The 18,074-nt window shown below is 47.4% G+C and overlaps 1 protein-coding gene across 7 annotated transcripts in view; it reads left to right on the plus strand.

Moving 5' to 3' along the window:
- Positions 1 to 18,074, plus strand: part of MITF (melanocyte inducing transcription factor) — a 277,856-nt gene that overhangs the window by 113,040 nt on the left and 146,742 nt on the right. The window contains exon 1 of one of the 7 annotated variants that reach the window (XM_075321411.1): positions 14,738 to 14,822. The exons of 5 other annotated variants lie outside the window; for them this stretch is intronic. In XM_075321411.1, the coding sequence (XP_075177526.1) occupies positions 14,779 to 14,822 (44 nt within the window). In that variant the 5' untranslated portion in view covers positions 14,738 to 14,778. Of the gene's footprint in view, positions 1 to 14,737; positions 14,823 to 18,074 lie in introns of those variants that run through there. One more of the 7 variants, XM_075321410.1, reaches the window with a different exon arrangement.

Raw genomic sequence — 18,074 nt, forward strand, 5'->3', positions numbered from 1 at the left:
TGTAGTGGTGAGACTAGTGCTCTTGCTTGCCTTCTCACTAGCCAGGGTGAGTTTAGGGAAAGCAAGGGCCTAGGTACGTTATGGCGATGGGGGGAAGCACCCGTATAAGGACATTAGGCAACTTAGGGTACAGACTCAGGTGAGTTCAGGCAAGGGCCTAGGCACATGATCAGTGAATCACATTGTTCTCTTTGAGATAAGCCGATGAACAAAGTATCGGTCATCATTTTTCTCATACAGAAGACAGAAGTCTTCCAATGATCGAGCAGTCCTGTCCTGTATACTTTTTGTGTCTATTTTCCCTCTGTCTTTCTCCCTTACCTTGGGTTGTATTATTGTAATGGTGAGACTAGTGCTCTTGCTTGCCTTCTCACTAGCCAGGGTGAGGTTAGGGAAAGCAAGGGCATAGGCACATGATTGGCGACAGGAAGGAGGACCCATATATGGTTGATAGGGGCAAAGGGTATGTACTATTCTATCACCAGGACCTTCCTTCTCTACCAGTCCGTTGTGTTGTACTGCACACTGAGAGTTTAAACACTCTGGCGTGACAGCGTTGGATGAACGAGAGTTACACGAGTCCCAACAGTGATAGTACTGGCTGCCAAAAAGCCTTTCCAAAAACTGTGTGTAAGTATGTGACCCTTGTTCCTTGTTTCGCCACTACCCCATAACTCTATTTCCTTGGAATCACCACTTCTCCGAATGATGAAATTAATCACATACCCAACTGATGAGCGTCTTATCCTATCTCACCGGGGAGGGGCAGGTTTGGCGGATCCATCCTTTTTTAATGGGGGCTAAAAATAGTGGTAGGTTCTAATCGGAGTCCTCGGAATGTCGCCGTCCGATACATCTTGTTCTATAGTATAAATAAAATAAGCAGCTCGGGACTTTGGAAAGGTTAGGGTGGCTAAACAAGCCGTATTACATGCTCCGGGCCGCGCAGAACCACAGCTGTGAAGGGATTAGCCGCCGTCTGTGCGCGATTTATGCTTTTATAGACGGGGTCTTGCTTTCAGTTTGGATATCGTTGGAACATTGAAGCTGCCCAGTCCTGCAGAATTTTCTGGCGCTGGAAGCTGTTTACATGAGTCGGGAGCTGGCACGGCACCAACAATACCTAAAATACCTCTGAATAGAGCGAGCGGGCGTCCGACCGCAGAGGATATGACTAACAATAGACAGAGATTATTGGTTATTTTTAGAGGTGTGTAAAGGATCTGCACAATCCGCCGAGGGACGCTGCTCGGGAGGAAGGCTATCAGCTTTGATTGTTCCGTTTTGTGTATCCTATCAGTCCAGTCTATTCATTGACGTCCATTCTTCTTCTCATCCAAAGAAAAGGACATCAAAGCCAGGACCAAAAATTATGAAAATTTACATTTTACCTTTTGGATTATAATTTAAGCAACAGCGCCACTTTTGTCCACAGGCTAGGTTCGGTATTGCAGTTTAGCCTTACTAATGGTTCTTTGTACAGGACTACAATATTAATGACTTAGGTGACCAATATCAGAATGGTGGTTCAGCCAACACTTTGCACCCGCCACGCGTACAAAGTGTAGTGGTCGGTCTCATCTGCTATAGTTTAGATCATACTGAATAAATGTGAGCTGAAAATATTGAGTGTTTTCATTTTTATTTTTTTTAAAGGATTGGAAAATATTTTCCTAAAATTGCAACAACAAAAAAATTTCAGTAAAAGCCCACAGCAGAAATTGTATTCTGAAATTCAGATTTCTGCTATATGTTACTTTCAGATGCACATATCCTCCAGTCTGATTATTTACAATAAATTTATTTTAACATTTTAAAAAAAATTTGGGGACTTTTTTTAATGCAATGTCAATTTTTTTTTTATCATTAGGGATTCGGGTGGATAGATCCTAATCAATGAGAAAGCAAAAGACTACAACTAGAAGCTGTGATCTTTTGCTGGTGAGTGGCTCTTGACCAGAGTCCGATTGGCCCCAGTGCAAAATTTAGACTTTTGTCCCTCCCTTGCAATTTGGTCAGATGTATGGGCCATTCCTCTTGTGATGGTATTCAGTTTTCGGGTCCCTCTGGTGATGGGATTTGGTCATCGGTTTCCTCTGGTGATGGGATTTGGTCTTTGAGTTCTTCTGGCGATGCTATTCAGTCTTAAGGCTGCTTTACACGGTACGACCGATTGTGCGATTTCACAATCGATCGTACCCGCCCCCGGCCTTTTTGCGTCACGGGCAAATCGCTGCCCGTGTCGCACAAAGTTAGTAACCCCCGTCACACATACTTACCTCTCGTGCGACCTCGCTGTGGGCGGCGAACGTCCACTTCCTGGAGTGGGAGGGACGTTCGGCGTCACAGCGACGTCACACGGCCGCCGGCCAATAGAAGCGGAGGGGCGGAGATGAGCGGGACGTAAACATCCCGCCCACCTCCTTCCTTCCACATAGAACCGGCGGCGGCCGCGGGAGGCAGGTGAGCTGCTCATCGTTCCCGTGGTGTCACACGGAGCGGCGTGTGCTACCACGGAAACGATGGTCAACTAAATCAAACGATATTATGGAACCTAGCGAGCAGTACCCGACTCACGATTTGTGAGCGATACTGCGTCGCTAGGAGGTGTCACACAGGCCGGCATCGCCAGCGATGCCGGATGTGCGTCACAAAAACCGTGACCCCGACGATCTATTGCACGATAGATTGTCTGGTGTAAAGCAGCCTTTAGGGTTCCTCTGGCAATGGGATTCAGCCTTCGGGTTCCTCTAGCGATTCAATTCAGTCTTCGGATTCCTCTGGCGATGGGATTTGGTCTTCAGGTTCCTCTGGTGAACGACATTTGGTCTTCGGGTCCCTCTGGTGATGGGATTCCGTCTTCGAGTTCCTCTGGTGATGGGATTCGTTCCTCAGGTTCCTTCGGTGATTCGATTCGGTCATTGGGTTCCTTTGGTGATGGAAGTCAGACTTTGGGTTCCTCTGGCGATGGCATTTGGTCTTCGGGTTCTTCTTGCGATGCTGTTCAGTCTTCGGGTTCTCCTGGTGATGGTATTCAGTCTTAAGGTTCCTCTGGCGTTGGGATTTGGCCTTTGAATTCCACTCACGATTCGCTTCGGTCTTCAGGTTCCTCTGGCGATGGTATTTGGTCTTCGGGTTCCTCTGGAGATGGGATTCGGTCTTCGGGTTCCTTCGGTAATTCAATTCCATGCTCGGGTTCCTCTGACGATGGGATTCAGTCTTCGGGTTCCTCTGGCAATAGTATTCGATATTCGGGTTCCTCTGGTGATGGGATTTAGTCTTCAGGTTCTTCTGGTGATGGTATTCAGTCTTTGGGTTCCTCTGGCGATGGTATTCAATCTTTGGGTTTCTCTGGCGATGATATTCAGTCTTTGGGTTCCTCTGGCGATGGGATTTGGTGTTTGGGTTCCTCTGGTGATGTTATTCAGTCTTTGAATTCCTCTGGTGATGGGATTTGGTCTTCTGGTTCCTTGATTATGGTATTCAGTCTTTGGATTGCTCTGGCAATAGGATTGGGTCATGGGGTTCCTCTGGTGATGGAATTTGGTCTTCTGGTTCCTCTAGCAATGGGATTCGGTCTCCGGGTTCCTTTGGTGGCGGTATTTAGTCTTCGGGTTCCTCTGGTGACAGTCTTTGGGTTCCTTTGGAGACAATGGGGCTCAGATTTCTCTGGGCTCAGCACATATCCAGATGATTCCAGGACAAATGACGCCGGACAGTTTTGCTGCGTTCACATCCGCTGCCCCGGGTAATCTTAGCACTAAATCCGCCTCTTCACTGCAGGCTCAGCTTTTATATTTTGTAACTGCACCATAGTTGTCATATGACATACCCTTCTAACTCTACCCCCGAGAAAACACACTCCTTACGATTCAGTCCCTGGCGGTTCTGGTTTACCAGCAGATGGTGATGTTGACCTAGAAATGCTGTTTAGCATCGAACATCGGCATCTCCTGTCTGCCACAACCTTACATTCACACCCACTGCAACCACAATCGTCGTTAGCTCCTGATCTAGACTGATCCCTGCAGAAGTATAACATTCCATTCAATGCTTTATTCATTTATTGAGTAGAGATGCCTCTTTTTTGCAGTCTCAAAAACTGGAGTTCAACCTATCAAAACTGCTCTCATGTTGCTAAAAAATTACAAAAGTTTTGTTCAAAGGTAAATATTCTTTAAGAGGAATCGGTCAGCAGGTTTTTGCTATGTAATCTGACAGCAGCATGATGTAGGGGCAGAGAATCTGGTTCTTTACTGGGTGCAGCATCTAGCACAGCTCAGAATGCTGAGCTGTGTATAACCCCGCCGATACCACTGATTGTGTATGACCCCGCCCATACCACTGATTGTGTATAACCCCGCCCACACCGCTGATTGTGTCTAGTCCCGTCCACACCACTGATTGTGTCTAGTCCCGTCCACACCACTGATTGTGTATAACCCCGCCCACACCACTGATTGTGTATGACCCCGCCCATACCACTGATTGTGTATAACCCCGCTCACACTGCTGATTGTGTATAACCCCGCCCACACCACTGATTGTGTATAACCCTGCCCACACCGCTGATTGTGTATAACCCCGCCCGCACCACTGATTGTGTATAACCCCGCCCACACCAATGATTGTGTATAACCCCGCCCACACCAATGATTGTGTATAACCCCGCCCACACCGCTGATTGTGTATAATCCAACCCACACCACTGATTGTGTATAACCCCACCCACACCACTGATTGTGTATAACCCCACCCACACCACTGATTGTGTATAACCCCACCCACACCACTGATTGTGCATTGCTCCGCCCACACCACTGATTGTGTATAAGCCCGCCCACACCGCTAATTGTGTATGACCCCCCCACACCACTGATTGTGTATAACCCCGCCCACACCACTGATTGTGTATAACCCCACCCACACCACTGATTGTGTATAACCCCACCCACACCGCTGATTGTGCATTACCCCGCCCACACCACTGATTGTGTATAACCCCGCCCACACCACTGATTGTGCATAACCACGCCCACACCACTGATTGTGTATAATACCGCCCACACCACTGATTGGCAGCTTTCTGCCTACACTGTATATTTATATAAAGCTGCCAATCAGTGGTGGAGGTGTAAATGACCAGGAAGCATGACACACGTACTGCTGTAGTGATAATCTCCTGCTGATAAAACACTGATTGTATTGAAGCAACAAAAAGCCTAGTATATGACACATTTCTGGAATCAGGCTCTCTGCACCTACATCATGCTGCTGAAATAGCAAAATTCTGCTGACACATTCCTTTCAACTGAAGAATCTTTACAGATTCTTAGCCAGGACTTAACAATATTTTATAGAGCCGTCAGAGAGGGGGAGGCTCCTGCTGCAGCCGTTTGTCTTATAGCCACATGTAGAACAGAGGAGGGGGAAGGAATGTGTCAGCTTGCGGCGTAGTTTTCTGTCCAGGCCTGAATTTCACTTCCCTGTCAGATCTGCGTCACTTTCGGATGGTTTTTCTTAGAACGATCTGCAATTATCCGGCTTCTTTTTGTCTTTGCTTCTGGTGTATTTTGTCTATAGCTTTCTGCTGAAGTGGATACACTTTTCTATATTAGTCATTACACAATCAGTCTAGACTTAATTGTCTCCTTTTTCAAGATAATGCAAAATTAGCATTTTATTTTAGCTGTTCTTTCAGTTCTGCCGGTACAGCAATCTACCAATAGGGGGCACCGTTTGATGTGAGAATGGAATTTTTAATAACCATTAATATACTGAATGACAAACTTACCCCTGCTATATCAACATGTGTCATATACAAAAAACTAACAGCTATAAGGATGGCACAGTGATGACTACTGAATGACAAACTCAGCTCTGCTATATCAACATACTAACTGTAGTACCCGGCATTGCTTGGGATAGTAACTGTCTCTCTGTCTCTCTCGTAGTCTGTGTCTGTCTGTCTCTTTCTGTCTGTCTCTTTCCAGGTCTGTCTCTTTCCCTGTCTCTGTCTCTTTCCCTGTCTCTTTCCCTGTCTCTGACTTTTTCCTGTCTGTCTCTTTCCCTGTCTGTCTCTTTCCCTGTCTGTATCTGTCTGCGTCTGTCTCTTTGACTGTCTGTCTGTCTCTGTCTGTCTTTTTCCCTTTCTGTGCCTGTCTGTTTCTTTCCAGGTCTGTCTGTTTCCCTGTCTCTGTCTCTTTCCCTGTCTCTGACTTTTCCCTGTCTGTCTCTGTCTGTCTCTTTCCCTGTCTGTATCTGTCTGCGTCTGTCTCTTTGACTGTCTTTGTCTGTCTTTTTTCCTTTCTGTGCCTGTCTGTCTCTTTCCCTGTCTGTCTCTTTCCCTGTCTGCCTCTTACTCTGTCTGTGTCTATGTCTGTCTGTCTCTTTCTGTCTCTCTCTGCCTCTCCACCGACATGTTATTAGCTCACACATAAGCTTCTTAACCTAACAATTTATTTTGTTCCTATAGCAACCAATCACAGCTGCTATTAATAACCTGTAGCTCGCAGTTCCATTGACTTTAATGGAGGCAAGTTTTCTGGAGAGTAACTGTAAAGCGCGGGGTTACGTTTTCTCATCATAACATAGTCTATGACATTCCCTGAGTCACATGGGGTGTCTGTGCAAAATTTTGTGATTGTAAATGCAACGGTGCGGATTCCTTTAGCGGACATATACACACACACACACACACACACACACACACACACACACACACACACATACATACATCCACCTTTAGCTCAGCTTTTATATTAGATGTAATATTAAGTAATCACAACCAAATTATGTCACAGTGATGTGTACTGAATGACAAACTCAGCTCTGCTACATCAGCTTATGTAATACTCCGTAAGCTGACAACCTGAGAGAAGTCACAGTGAGTTGTGCTGAATGACAAATTTAGCCCTGCTATATCAGCATGTGTCATATACAAAAAGCTAACAGCTATAAGGATGGCACTGTGATGACTACTGAATGACAAACTCAGCTCTGCTATATCAACACATGTCATATACCGATGGCACAGTGAGGTGACTGATTGGCAAAGTTAATTCTGCTATATAAGCACATGTCATATACAATAATCTTCACAATGATGTGTATTGAATGACACACTCAGCTCTGCTATATCAACACATGTCATATACCGATGGCACAGTGAGGTGACTGATTGGCAAAGTTAATTCTGCTATATAAGCACATGTCATATACAATAATCTTCACAATGATGTGTATTGAATGACACACTCAGCTCTGCTACATCAACATATGCAATATACTGTACACTGACAACCAAAAGGATGTCAGTGAATTGTACTGAAAAACCATCTCAGCTTTGCTATATCATATACAATAAACTGTGACATTGAGGTGTACTGAATGACAAACTCAGCTCTGCTATATCATATACAATAAACTGTGACATTGAGGTGTACTGAATGACAAACTCAGCTCTGCTATATCAGTATGTGTTTTATACAGAAGGCTGACAACTATAAGGATAGCACAGTGATTTATATTGAATGACAAACTCAGCTCTGCTACATCAGCTTACGTAATATAAAGTAAGTGCGCAACCAGAAGGATGTCAAAGTGAGGTGACTAATAAAGTTAGCTCTGCTATATAAGCACATATCATATACAGTAAGCTTTATAATGATGTGTACTGAATGACAAACTCAGCTCTGCTATATCTGCAGATATCATATACAATAAGCTTCACAATGATATGTACTGAATGACAAACTCAGCTCTGCTATATCAGCACATGTTATATACAGTAAGCTGATAACTATAGGGATGGCACAGTGATATATATTGAATGAAAAACGTAGCTCTGCTACATCACCATATGTAATATACAGTAAGCGGACAACCAGAAGGATTTCATAGTGAAGTGCACTGAATAACAAACTCAGCTCTACTATATCTGCACATGTCATACACAATAAGCTGAGACAGTCAGGTGTACTGAATGACAAACTCAGCTCTGCTACATCTACACATGTCCTATACAGTAAGCTGATAACCAGAAGGTTGTCCCAGTGAAGTGCACTGAATGATAAACTCAGCTCTGCTACATCAGCACGTGTTATATACAGTAAACTGACTACTATAGGAAAGGCAAATTGATGTATATTGAATGACAAACTCAGCTCTGCTACATCAGCATATGTAATATCCAGTAAGTGGACAGCCGGGAGCATGTCATAGTGAAGTGCACTGAATAACAAACTCAGCTCTGCTATATCAGCACATGTCATATACAATAAGCTGTCACAGTCAGGTGTACTGAATGACAAACTCAGCTCTACTCTTTTTAACAGAGGGTGACATGATGAAGTGTTAAACGTGTATGCACTGGGGCTCCCATCTTTCTGGGCCCCCCAATACATTGTTCCAGTCGGTGATTTGTAACTTGTAGAAATTTTCTGCCAGCAGAGAAAACATGAATGAAATATTCTCTGGCGACATAACAAACACATCTCATTGATGGAGGTCAGAGCAAATAATCATTAACTTCTGGATAATAGCCAGGATGATGGAGGTCATATGCAGAAATCAAGGGGTTAAAACAGATAATATCACAATGGAGTCGCCCATAGCAACCAGATTAGACTTTACACATTCTATACAATGTAACAAGCAGCTAATGTTGGTGTCATGAAAGACCCCATAGTTGTAGTGAACATAGATGAGCCCCTCTCCCCAGTGACAGCGCCCAAATTGTTCAAACTCTTTATTAAGAACAATCCCTGTCCATATCCTGAATTTGAAGGGGTCCCAAGTTCCACAGAGGACCCCCTTGTCTTCTTCTCTGGCTGTGGCAAATTCTCAAGAGTAGGGATGCCTGAACCCGAACGGTAAATTTCGGGGTTTCTACCGGATAACAGGTGTCCGGGTCTTGCACTTCAACATGGGCTTTCAAAGTTTGTGTGCTGTTCGTATGCTAATAAAGTTTGTTGAAAGGCTGCAGCGCAGTCAATCAACAAACTTTATTGCATGCGGAAGATGGGGTCCCAACTATTTTTGATATCCAGCCAAGGTAAAGCAGACAGCTGGGGGCCGGTATTATCAGGCTAGGAAGGTCCATGGTTATTGGCCCTTCCCAGTCTAAAATTAGCAGCCCCATGGCACCCCAGAAGTGGCTCATCCATCACACGCTCCAATTCTGGCTCTTTGCCTGGCTCTTCCCGATTGCCCTGGTGTGGTGGCAATCGGGGTAATATTTTTGGGGTTGATGTCAACTGTATAGTGTCAGCTGTCGTCAAGCCCAGGGATTAGTAATATAGTTTAGTAATATAGAAAAAGTAGTGTATAGAGTTTAAAAAAAAATATTAATTCAAAGAAACCCTGGAAGTTCCGATAATCCAATGGTGTAATGTCCCATGAAGCCCATTGATTCTTATGGAGCTGCGTTCTGAGAATCTATCTATCTATCTATATCTATCTATCTATCCCTCTATCTATCTATCTATCTACAGTTAGGTCCAGAAATATTTGGACAGTGACACAAGTTTTGTTATTTTAGCTGTTTACAAAAACATGTTCAGAAATACAATTATATATATCATATGGGCTGAAAGTGCACACTCCCAGCCGCAATATGAGAGTTTTCACATCCAAATCGGAGAAAGGGTTTAGGAATCATAGCTCTGTAATGCATAGCCTCCTCTTTTTCAAGGGACCAAAAGTAATTGGACAAGGGACTCTAAGGGCTGCAATTAACTCTGAAGGCGTCTCCCTCGTTAACCTGTAATCAATGAAGTAGTTAAAAGGTCTGGGGTTGATTACAGGTGTGTGGTTTTGCATTTGGAAGCTGTTGCTGTGACCAGACAACATGCGGTCTGAGGAACTCTCAATTGAGGTGAAGCAGAACATCCTGAGGCTGAAAAAAAAGAAAAAATCCATCAGAAAGATAGCAGACATGCTTGGAGTAGCAAAATCAACAGTCGGGTACATTCTGAGAAAAAAGGAATTGACTGGTGAGCTTGGGTACTCAAAAAGGCCTGGGCGTCCACGGATGACAACAGTGGTGGATGATCGCCGCATACTTTCTTTGGTGAAGAAGAACCCGTTCACAACATCAACTGAAGTCCAGAACACTCTCAGTGAAGTAGGTGTATCTGTCTCTAAGTCAACAGTAAAGAGAAGACTCCATGAAAGTAAATACAAAGGGTTCACATCTAGATGCAAACCATTCATCAATTCCAAAAATAGACAGGCCAGAGTTAAATTTGCTGAAAAACACCTCATGAAGCCAGCTCAGTTCTGGAAAAGTATTCTATGGACAGATGAGACAAAGATCAACCTGTACCAGAATGATGGGAAGAAAAAAGTTTGGAGAAGAAAGGGAACGGCACATGATCCAAGGCACACCACATCCTCTGTAAAACATGGTGGAGGCAACGTGATGGCATGGGCATGCATGGCTTTCAATGGCACTGGGTCACTTGTGTTTATTGATGACATAACAGCAGACAAGAGTAGCCGGATGAATTCTGAAGTGTATCGGGATATACTTTCAGCCCAGATTCAGCCAAATGCCGCAAAGTTGATCGGACGGTGCTTCATAGTACAGATGGACAATGACCCCAAGCATACAGCCAAAGCTACCCAGGAGTTCATGAGTGCAAAAAAGTGGAACATTCTGCAATGGCCAAGTCAATCACCAGATCTTAACCCAATTGAGCATGCATTTCACTTGCTCAAATCCAGACTTAAGACGGAAAGACCCACAAACAAGCAAGACCTGAAGGCTGCGGCTGTAAAGGCCTGGCAAAGCATTAAGAAGGAGGAAACCCAGCGTTTGATGATGTCCATGGGTTCCAGACTTAAGGCAGTGATTGCCTCCAAAGGATTTGCAACAAAATATTGAAAATAAAAATATTTTGTTTGGGTTTGGTTTATTTGTCCAATTACTTTTGACCTCCTAAAATGTGGAGTGTTTGTAAAGAAATGTGACAATTCCTACAATTTCTATCAGATATTTTTGTTCAAACCATCAAATTAAACGTTACAATCTGCACTTGAATTCTGTTGTAGAGGTTTCATTTCAAATCCAATGTGGTGGCATGCAGAGCCCAACTCGCCAAAATTGTGTCACTGTCCAAATATTTCTGGACCTAACTGTATCTATCTATCCTTCTATCTATATCAATCCATCTATCTATCCTTCTATCTATATCCATCCATCTATCTATCTATCCTTCTATCTATATCCATCCATCTATCTATCTATCCTTCTATCTATATCCATCCATCTAGCTATCTATCTATTTATCTATCTATTTATCTATCTATCTATCTATCCATCTATCTATCTATCTATCTATCCCTCTATCTATCTATCTATCTCTCTCTCTCTCTCTCTCTATCTATCCTTTCTGCAGTCCTATCCTCTCCGCTGTGTGACATCTGTAAATCCTCCTTATTTCTGCTGACACATTGTATTGAGGCTTTCCGCTATGCGCACTTTTGCTTTCAGCCCCCCCGGCCGCTTTACCCCTGCTGCTTTCTTTGCCCCCACTGCCCTCTGTGCCCCCCGCTGCACTCTTTGCACCCACAGCCCTCTTTGCCTACCCCCGCTGCCCTTTTTTCCCCCGCTGCCCTCTTTGCCCCTGCTGCCCTCTTGCCCCGCCCCTGTCCATTTTGCCCCCGCTGCCCTCTTTGCCCCCGCTGTCCTATTTGCTCTCCGCTGCCCTCTTTGCCCCTGCTGCCCTCTTTGCCCTTGCTGCCCTCTTTGCACCCTCTGTCCTCTTTGCCCCCTCTGCCCTCTTTGCACCCGCTGCCCTCTTTGCCCCCTCTGTTCTCTTTGCCCCCGCTGCCCTCTTTGCCCTCGCTGTCCCGCTGCACTCTTTGCCCCCGCTGCCCTCTGTACCTCTGCTGCCCTCTTTGCCCATCTGCCCCCGCTGCCCTCTTTACCACTGCTGCCCTCTTTGCCCCTGCTGCCCTTTTTGTCCCCGCTGCCCTCTTTGCTACTGCTGCCCTCTTTGCCCCCACTGCCCTCTTTGCCCCCTCTGCCCTCTTTGCCCCCGCTGCCCTCTTTGCCCCCTCTGCCCTCTTGCCCCGCCCCTGTCCATTTTGCCCTCCTGCCCTCTTTGCCCCGCGCTGCCCTCTTTTCCCCCCTGCTTTCTTTGCCCCCACTGCCCTCTTTGCCCCCCGCTGCCCTCTTTGCCCCCTCTGCACTCTTTGCCCCTCTGCCCCCGCTGCCCTCTTTACCACTGCTGCCCTCTTTGCCCCTGCTGCCCTTTTTGTCCCCGCTGCCCTCTTTGCTCCTGCTGCCCTTTTTGTCCCCGCTGCCCTCTTTGCTCCTGCTGCCCTCTTTGCCCCCGCTGCCCTCTTCGCCCCCACTGCCCTCTTTGCCCCCTCTGCCCTCTTTGCCCCCTCTGCCCTCTTTGCCCCCCTGCCCTCTTTTCCCCGCGCTGCCCTCTTTTCCCCCCTGCGTTCTTTGCCCCCACTGCCCTCTTTGCCCCCCGCTGCCCTCTTTGCCCCCTCTGCCCTCTTTGCCCCCCGCTGCCCTCTTTGCCCCCTCTGCCCTCTTTGCCCCCTCTGCACTCTTTGCCCCTGCTGCCCTCTTTGACCCCGCTGCTCTCTTTGCCCCTTCTACCCTCTTTGCCCTTGCTGCCCTCTTTGCCCCCACTGCCCTCTTTGCCCCCTCTGTGCCCCCGCTGCCTCTTCTGCACTCTTTGCCCCTGTTGCCCTCTTTGCCCCCTCTGCACTTTTTGCCCCTGCTGCCCTCTTCCCCCCCGCTGTCCTCTTTGCCCCCTCTGCCCTCTTTGCCTCCTCTGCCCACTTTGCCCCCGCTGCCCTTTTTGCCCCCGCTGCCCTCTTTTCCCCGCTGCCCTTTTTGCCCCCTCTGCCCTCTTTGCCCCCGCTGCCCTCTTTGCCCCCTGTGCACTCTTTGCCTCCAATGCCCTCTTTGCCCCCGCTGCCCTCTTTGCCCCCTCTACCCTCTTTGCCTCCGCTGCCCTCTTTGCCCCCTCTGTACTCTTTGCCCCCTCTGCCCTCTTTGCCTCCTCTGCCCTCTTTGCCCCCTCTGCCCTCTCTGCACTCTTTGCCCCCTCTGCATTCTTTGCCTCCTCTGCCCTCTTTGCCCCATCTGCCCTCTTTGCCCCCGCTGCCCTCTTTGCCCCCTCTGCCCTCTTTGCCCCGCGCTGCCCTCTTTCCCCCCTGCTTTCTTTGCCCCCACTGCCCTCTTTGCCCCCCGCTGCCCTCTTTGCCCCCTCTGCCCTCTTTGCCTCCTCTGCACTCTTTGCCCCTGCTGCCCTCTTTGACCCCGCTGCTCTCTTTGCCCCTTCTACCCTCTTTGCCCTTGCTGCCCTCTTTGCCCCCACTGCCCTCTTTGCCCCCTCTGTGCCCCCTCTGCCTCTTCTGCACTCTTTGCCCCTGTTGCCCTCTTTGCCCCCTCTTTACTTTTTGCCCCTGCTGCCCTCTTCCCCCCCGCTGTCCTCTTTGCCCCCTCTGCCCTCTTTGCCTCCTCTGCCCACTTTGCCCCCGCTGCCCTCTTTTCCCCGCTGCCCTTTTTGCCCCCTCTGCCCTCTTTGCCCCCGCTGCCCTCTTTGCCCCCTGTGCACTCTTTGCCTCCACTGCCCTCTTTGCCCCCGCTGCCCTCTTTGCCCCCGCTGCCCTCTTTGCCCCCTCTACCCTCTTTGCCTCCGCTGCCCTCTTTGCCCCCTCTGTACTCTTTGCCCCCTCTGCCCTCTTTGCCTCCTCTGCCCTCTTTGCCCCCTCTGCCCTCTCTGCACTCTTTGCCCCCTCTGCACTCTTTGCCCTATCTGCACTCTTTGCCCCCTCTGCACTCTTTGCCTCCTCTGCCCTCTTTGCCCCCTCTGCCCTCTTTGTCCCCGCTGCCCTCTTTGCCCCCACTGCCCTCTTTGCCCCTCTGCACTCTTTGCCATCAATGCCCTCTTTGCCCCCACTGGCCTTTATTCCCCCGCTAACCTCTTTGCCCCCTCTGCACTCACTGCCCTCTTTGGACCTCTGCACTCTTTGCCATCAATGCCCTCTTTGCCCCCACTGGCCTTTATTCCCCCGCTAACCTCTTTGCCCCCTCTGCACTCACTGCCCTCTTTGGACCTCTGCACTCTTTGCCATCAATGCCCTCTTTGCCCCCACTGGCCTTTATTCCCCCGCTAACCTCTTTGCCCCCCCGGCCTCTTTGCCCCCTCTACCCTCTTTGCCTCCGCTGCCCTCTTTGCCCCCTCTGTACTCTTTGCCCCCTCTGCCCTCTTTGCCTCCTCTGCCCTCTTTGCCCCCTCTGCCCTCTCTGCACTCTTTGCCCCCTCTGCACTCTTTGCCCTATCTGCACTCTTTGCCCCCTCTGCACTCTTTGCCTCCTCTGCCCTCTTTGTCCCCGCTGCCCTCTTTGCCCCCACTGCCCTCTTTGCCCCTCTGCACTCTTTGCCATCAATGCCCTCTTTGCCCCCACTGGCCTTTATTCCCCCGCTAACCTCTTTGCCCCCTCTGCACTCACTGCCCTCTTTGGACCTCTGCACTCTTTGCCCCCGCTGCCCTCTTTGGTCCCCCCCGGCCTCTTTGCCCCCGCTGCCCTTGGCTCCGCACTCTGCACAAGGTTGTCCTCTGCCCCAGGTAGGCGCTGGATTGAGCAGGTCTGTAGTGTCAGGCACCGGCCGCAGCTTTTTCTGGATTGGAGTTGCCGGGTGTAGACGCCTCCCCCGACACACGCGGCGCAGACACTACTTCATTTGACTTTCACTGGCCTCCAAGGTTCCAGAGCACCTATAGGGGAGAGCAGTGACCCGGGGCATGGAGACGCTGGGGATGCGCATGTACCAGCCCTGCTACTACGGGTGAGTAATGACGCCCCGTGTGTATGTGTCTCTCCAGGGGTGTATTGTGCCCGGGCATGCTAGTGTCATTATAGCTCTGCCTCTACAGACTGGTGGCCTCTGTATGATGGCACTGCATGGGTTAACCATTTCTCCTGCACAGAATTCACACTACAGGATGGCACAGCGGGCATCGGAATGATGGGCATTAGATGGGTTAACCATTTATCTCCTGCATAGAATACACTACAGGATGGCACAGCGGGCATCGTAATGATGGGCATTAGATGGGTTAACCATTTATCTCCTGCATAGAATTCACACTGCAGGATGGCACAGCGGGCATCAGAATGATGGGCACTAGATGGGTTAACCATTTATCTCCTGCATAGAATACACTACAGGATGGCACAGCGGGCATCGTAATGATGGGCACTAGATGGGTTAACCATTTATCTCCTGCATAGAATTCACACTGCAGGATAACACAGCGGGCATCAGAATGATGTCACTAGATGGGTTAACCATTTATCTCCTGCATAGAATACACTCTAGGATAGCACAGTGGGCATGGCTGGATGGGTTAACCATTTATCTCCTGCATAGACTACATTCTAGGATGGCATAGAGGGCACGGGAGTGACGTGCATTGGATGGGTTAACCATTTATCTCCTGCATACACTACACTCTAGGATGGCACAGCGGGCATGGGTGTGATGTCGACAGGATGGGTTAACCATTTACCTCCTGCATAGAATACACTCTAGGATGGCATAGAGGGCACGGGAGTGACGTGCATTGGATGGGTTAACCATTTATCTCCTGCACAGCATTCACACTACAGGATGGCATAGCAGGCCTCTGTATGATTAGCACTGAATGGGTTAACTAGATATCTCCTGTACAGAATACACACTACAGGATGGCACAGTGGGCACGGGTGTGATCTCCACTGAATGGGTTAACTATCTCTTAACAAGAAGCTACACTACAGGATGGCACAGCGGGCACTGTATGATGTGCACTGGATGGGTTAACTATCCCCTGCACAGAATACACACTATAGGGTGGCACAGCGGGCACGGGTGCGATGTCCACTGAATGGGTTAACTATCTCTTAACAAGAAGCTACACTACAGGATGGCACAGCGGGCACTGTATGATGTGCACTGGATGGGTTAACTATCCCCTGCACAGAATACACGCTACAGGGTGGCACAGCGGGCACGGGTGCGATGTCCACTTAGATGAGCTAACAATTTATCTCCTGTGCAGAATCTACATTACAAGATGGCATTGTAGGCACCATCTGCAAAGTGTATATGCCACAATATGGTGGATTTCACAGTGGTTAACTCTGTAGAAGCCAAAGACACAAAACAGCAGCACCACAGCTGGGGATGTAGCAGAGCTGAATTAGTTATTAGTCCTTAACACCTAACTGTGATTATGCGGCAGGTTTACACACTGTCCTGTGCAGAGCTACGTCATGAACATGCTGAGCACACTCAGCTCTGCTGCATCACTTGTATGGGGTAACCCTAGAAAGAACACATACAGGGATAGTGCTGGAGGAGTTAACCATTTCCTGGCATAGCAGGCACCATGTAAGCAATGACTGCAGCTGCACAGGTAACACTCTCCCCATAGATTAGCTACAAAGCAAAGCGACAGTGACCTTATTACAGCTGCTTTACTAATAAACTCTCTACTGTATAATAACAATGTATATAGTATCTGCATCACTAATATTACACTATGGGTGCAATTGTATATCCTGGTGGATAATGATACGGCAGCCGTGCGATTGTACTGAGGGTCAGTGAACGATTTCTTTCTGTTTCCGGAAATGTCGCAGAATAAATTCATTTTGCTGTATAGGTTAACCCTTCATATGCCTTAAGAGGAGCAAGTTCCCTGCTATCTATCTATCTATCTATCTATCTATCTATCCCTCTATCTATCCCTCTATCTATTATCTATTATCTATCTATCTATCTCTCTATCTATCTATCTATCCCTCTATCTATCTATCTATCTATCTATCACTCTATCTATCTATCTATCTATCTATCTATCTATTATCTATCTATCTATCTATCCCTCTATCTATTATCTATTATCTATCTATCTATCCATCTATCTATCTATCTATCTATCTATCTATCTATCTATCTATCTATCCCTCTATCTATCTATCTATCTATCTATCTATCTATATCTATCTATCTATCTATCTATCTATCCCTCTATCTATCTATCTATCTATCCCTCTATCTATCTATCCCTCTATCTATCTATCTATATCTATCTATCTATCTATCTATCTATCTATCCCTCTATCTATCTATCTTTCTATCTATCCCTCTATCCATCTATCTATATCTATCGATCCCTCTATCTATCTTTCTATCTATCCCTCTATCCATCTATCTATATCTATCTATCTATCTATCTATCTATCTATCTATCTATCTATCTATCTATCTATCTATCTGTCTGTCTGTCCGTCCGTCCGTCCGTCTATCCATCCATCCATCCATCTATCTATCTATCTTTCTTTCTTCGTTGATGCCCTGTTATGGCGGAGTCCTCTGTAATCCTGTATTGTATGTGACGTGCATTTTCCACATGCCCATAGGAATCAGCTGGCAGTGTCTCTGTAACATGGCACGTGCCTCTGTCATACTCTGTGGTCTACAAACTGGAAGCCAGTTAATCCCAGTTCCCTGTGATCCGGGTGCTTGTGTTTGGCACAGTGACCCTGCACGCCCCTCACACGCCTCCCTAGCATGTGACGCACACACCTTCTACATGTGACGCACACACCTTCATGTGACGTGTGATGGACACTGATCTCATACTAGCATTCTCCTCTCATTCTCCCTCTTGGCCTGGCTGCTGCTGCTTCAGACCTGATGATTTTCAGACTTAGTGCAGTTGGTTTATGTAAAACTAAAGGTAATGCATCTCAGGGACAAACCTAATACACCAGACTAAAACTTAGCTCTGCTACATCTGAACTGCAAAGATCTCAGTGACTAGTAGCAATTATTTTAATCACAGATTTTGTGAAATGTTGTGTACTTTGTAGAACAGGTTCTTAAAGGGATCCTTTGATTAAAACAAGTTATCACCAAAGATAAGTGGGCACTACCATGCTCGGGTGCTCAGTACTCGTAACTAGTGATGAGCGAGCACTACCATGCTCAGGTGCTCAGTACTGGTAACTAGTGATGAGCGGGCACTACCATGCTCTGTGCTTAGTACTC

Source organism: Anomaloglossus baeobatrachus, chromosome 8 (genome assembly GCF_048569485.1).
Source record: "Anomaloglossus baeobatrachus isolate aAnoBae1 chromosome 8, aAnoBae1.hap1, whole genome shotgun sequence".
NCBI lineage: Eukaryota > Metazoa > Chordata > Amphibia > Anura > Aromobatidae > Anomaloglossus > Anomaloglossus baeobatrachus.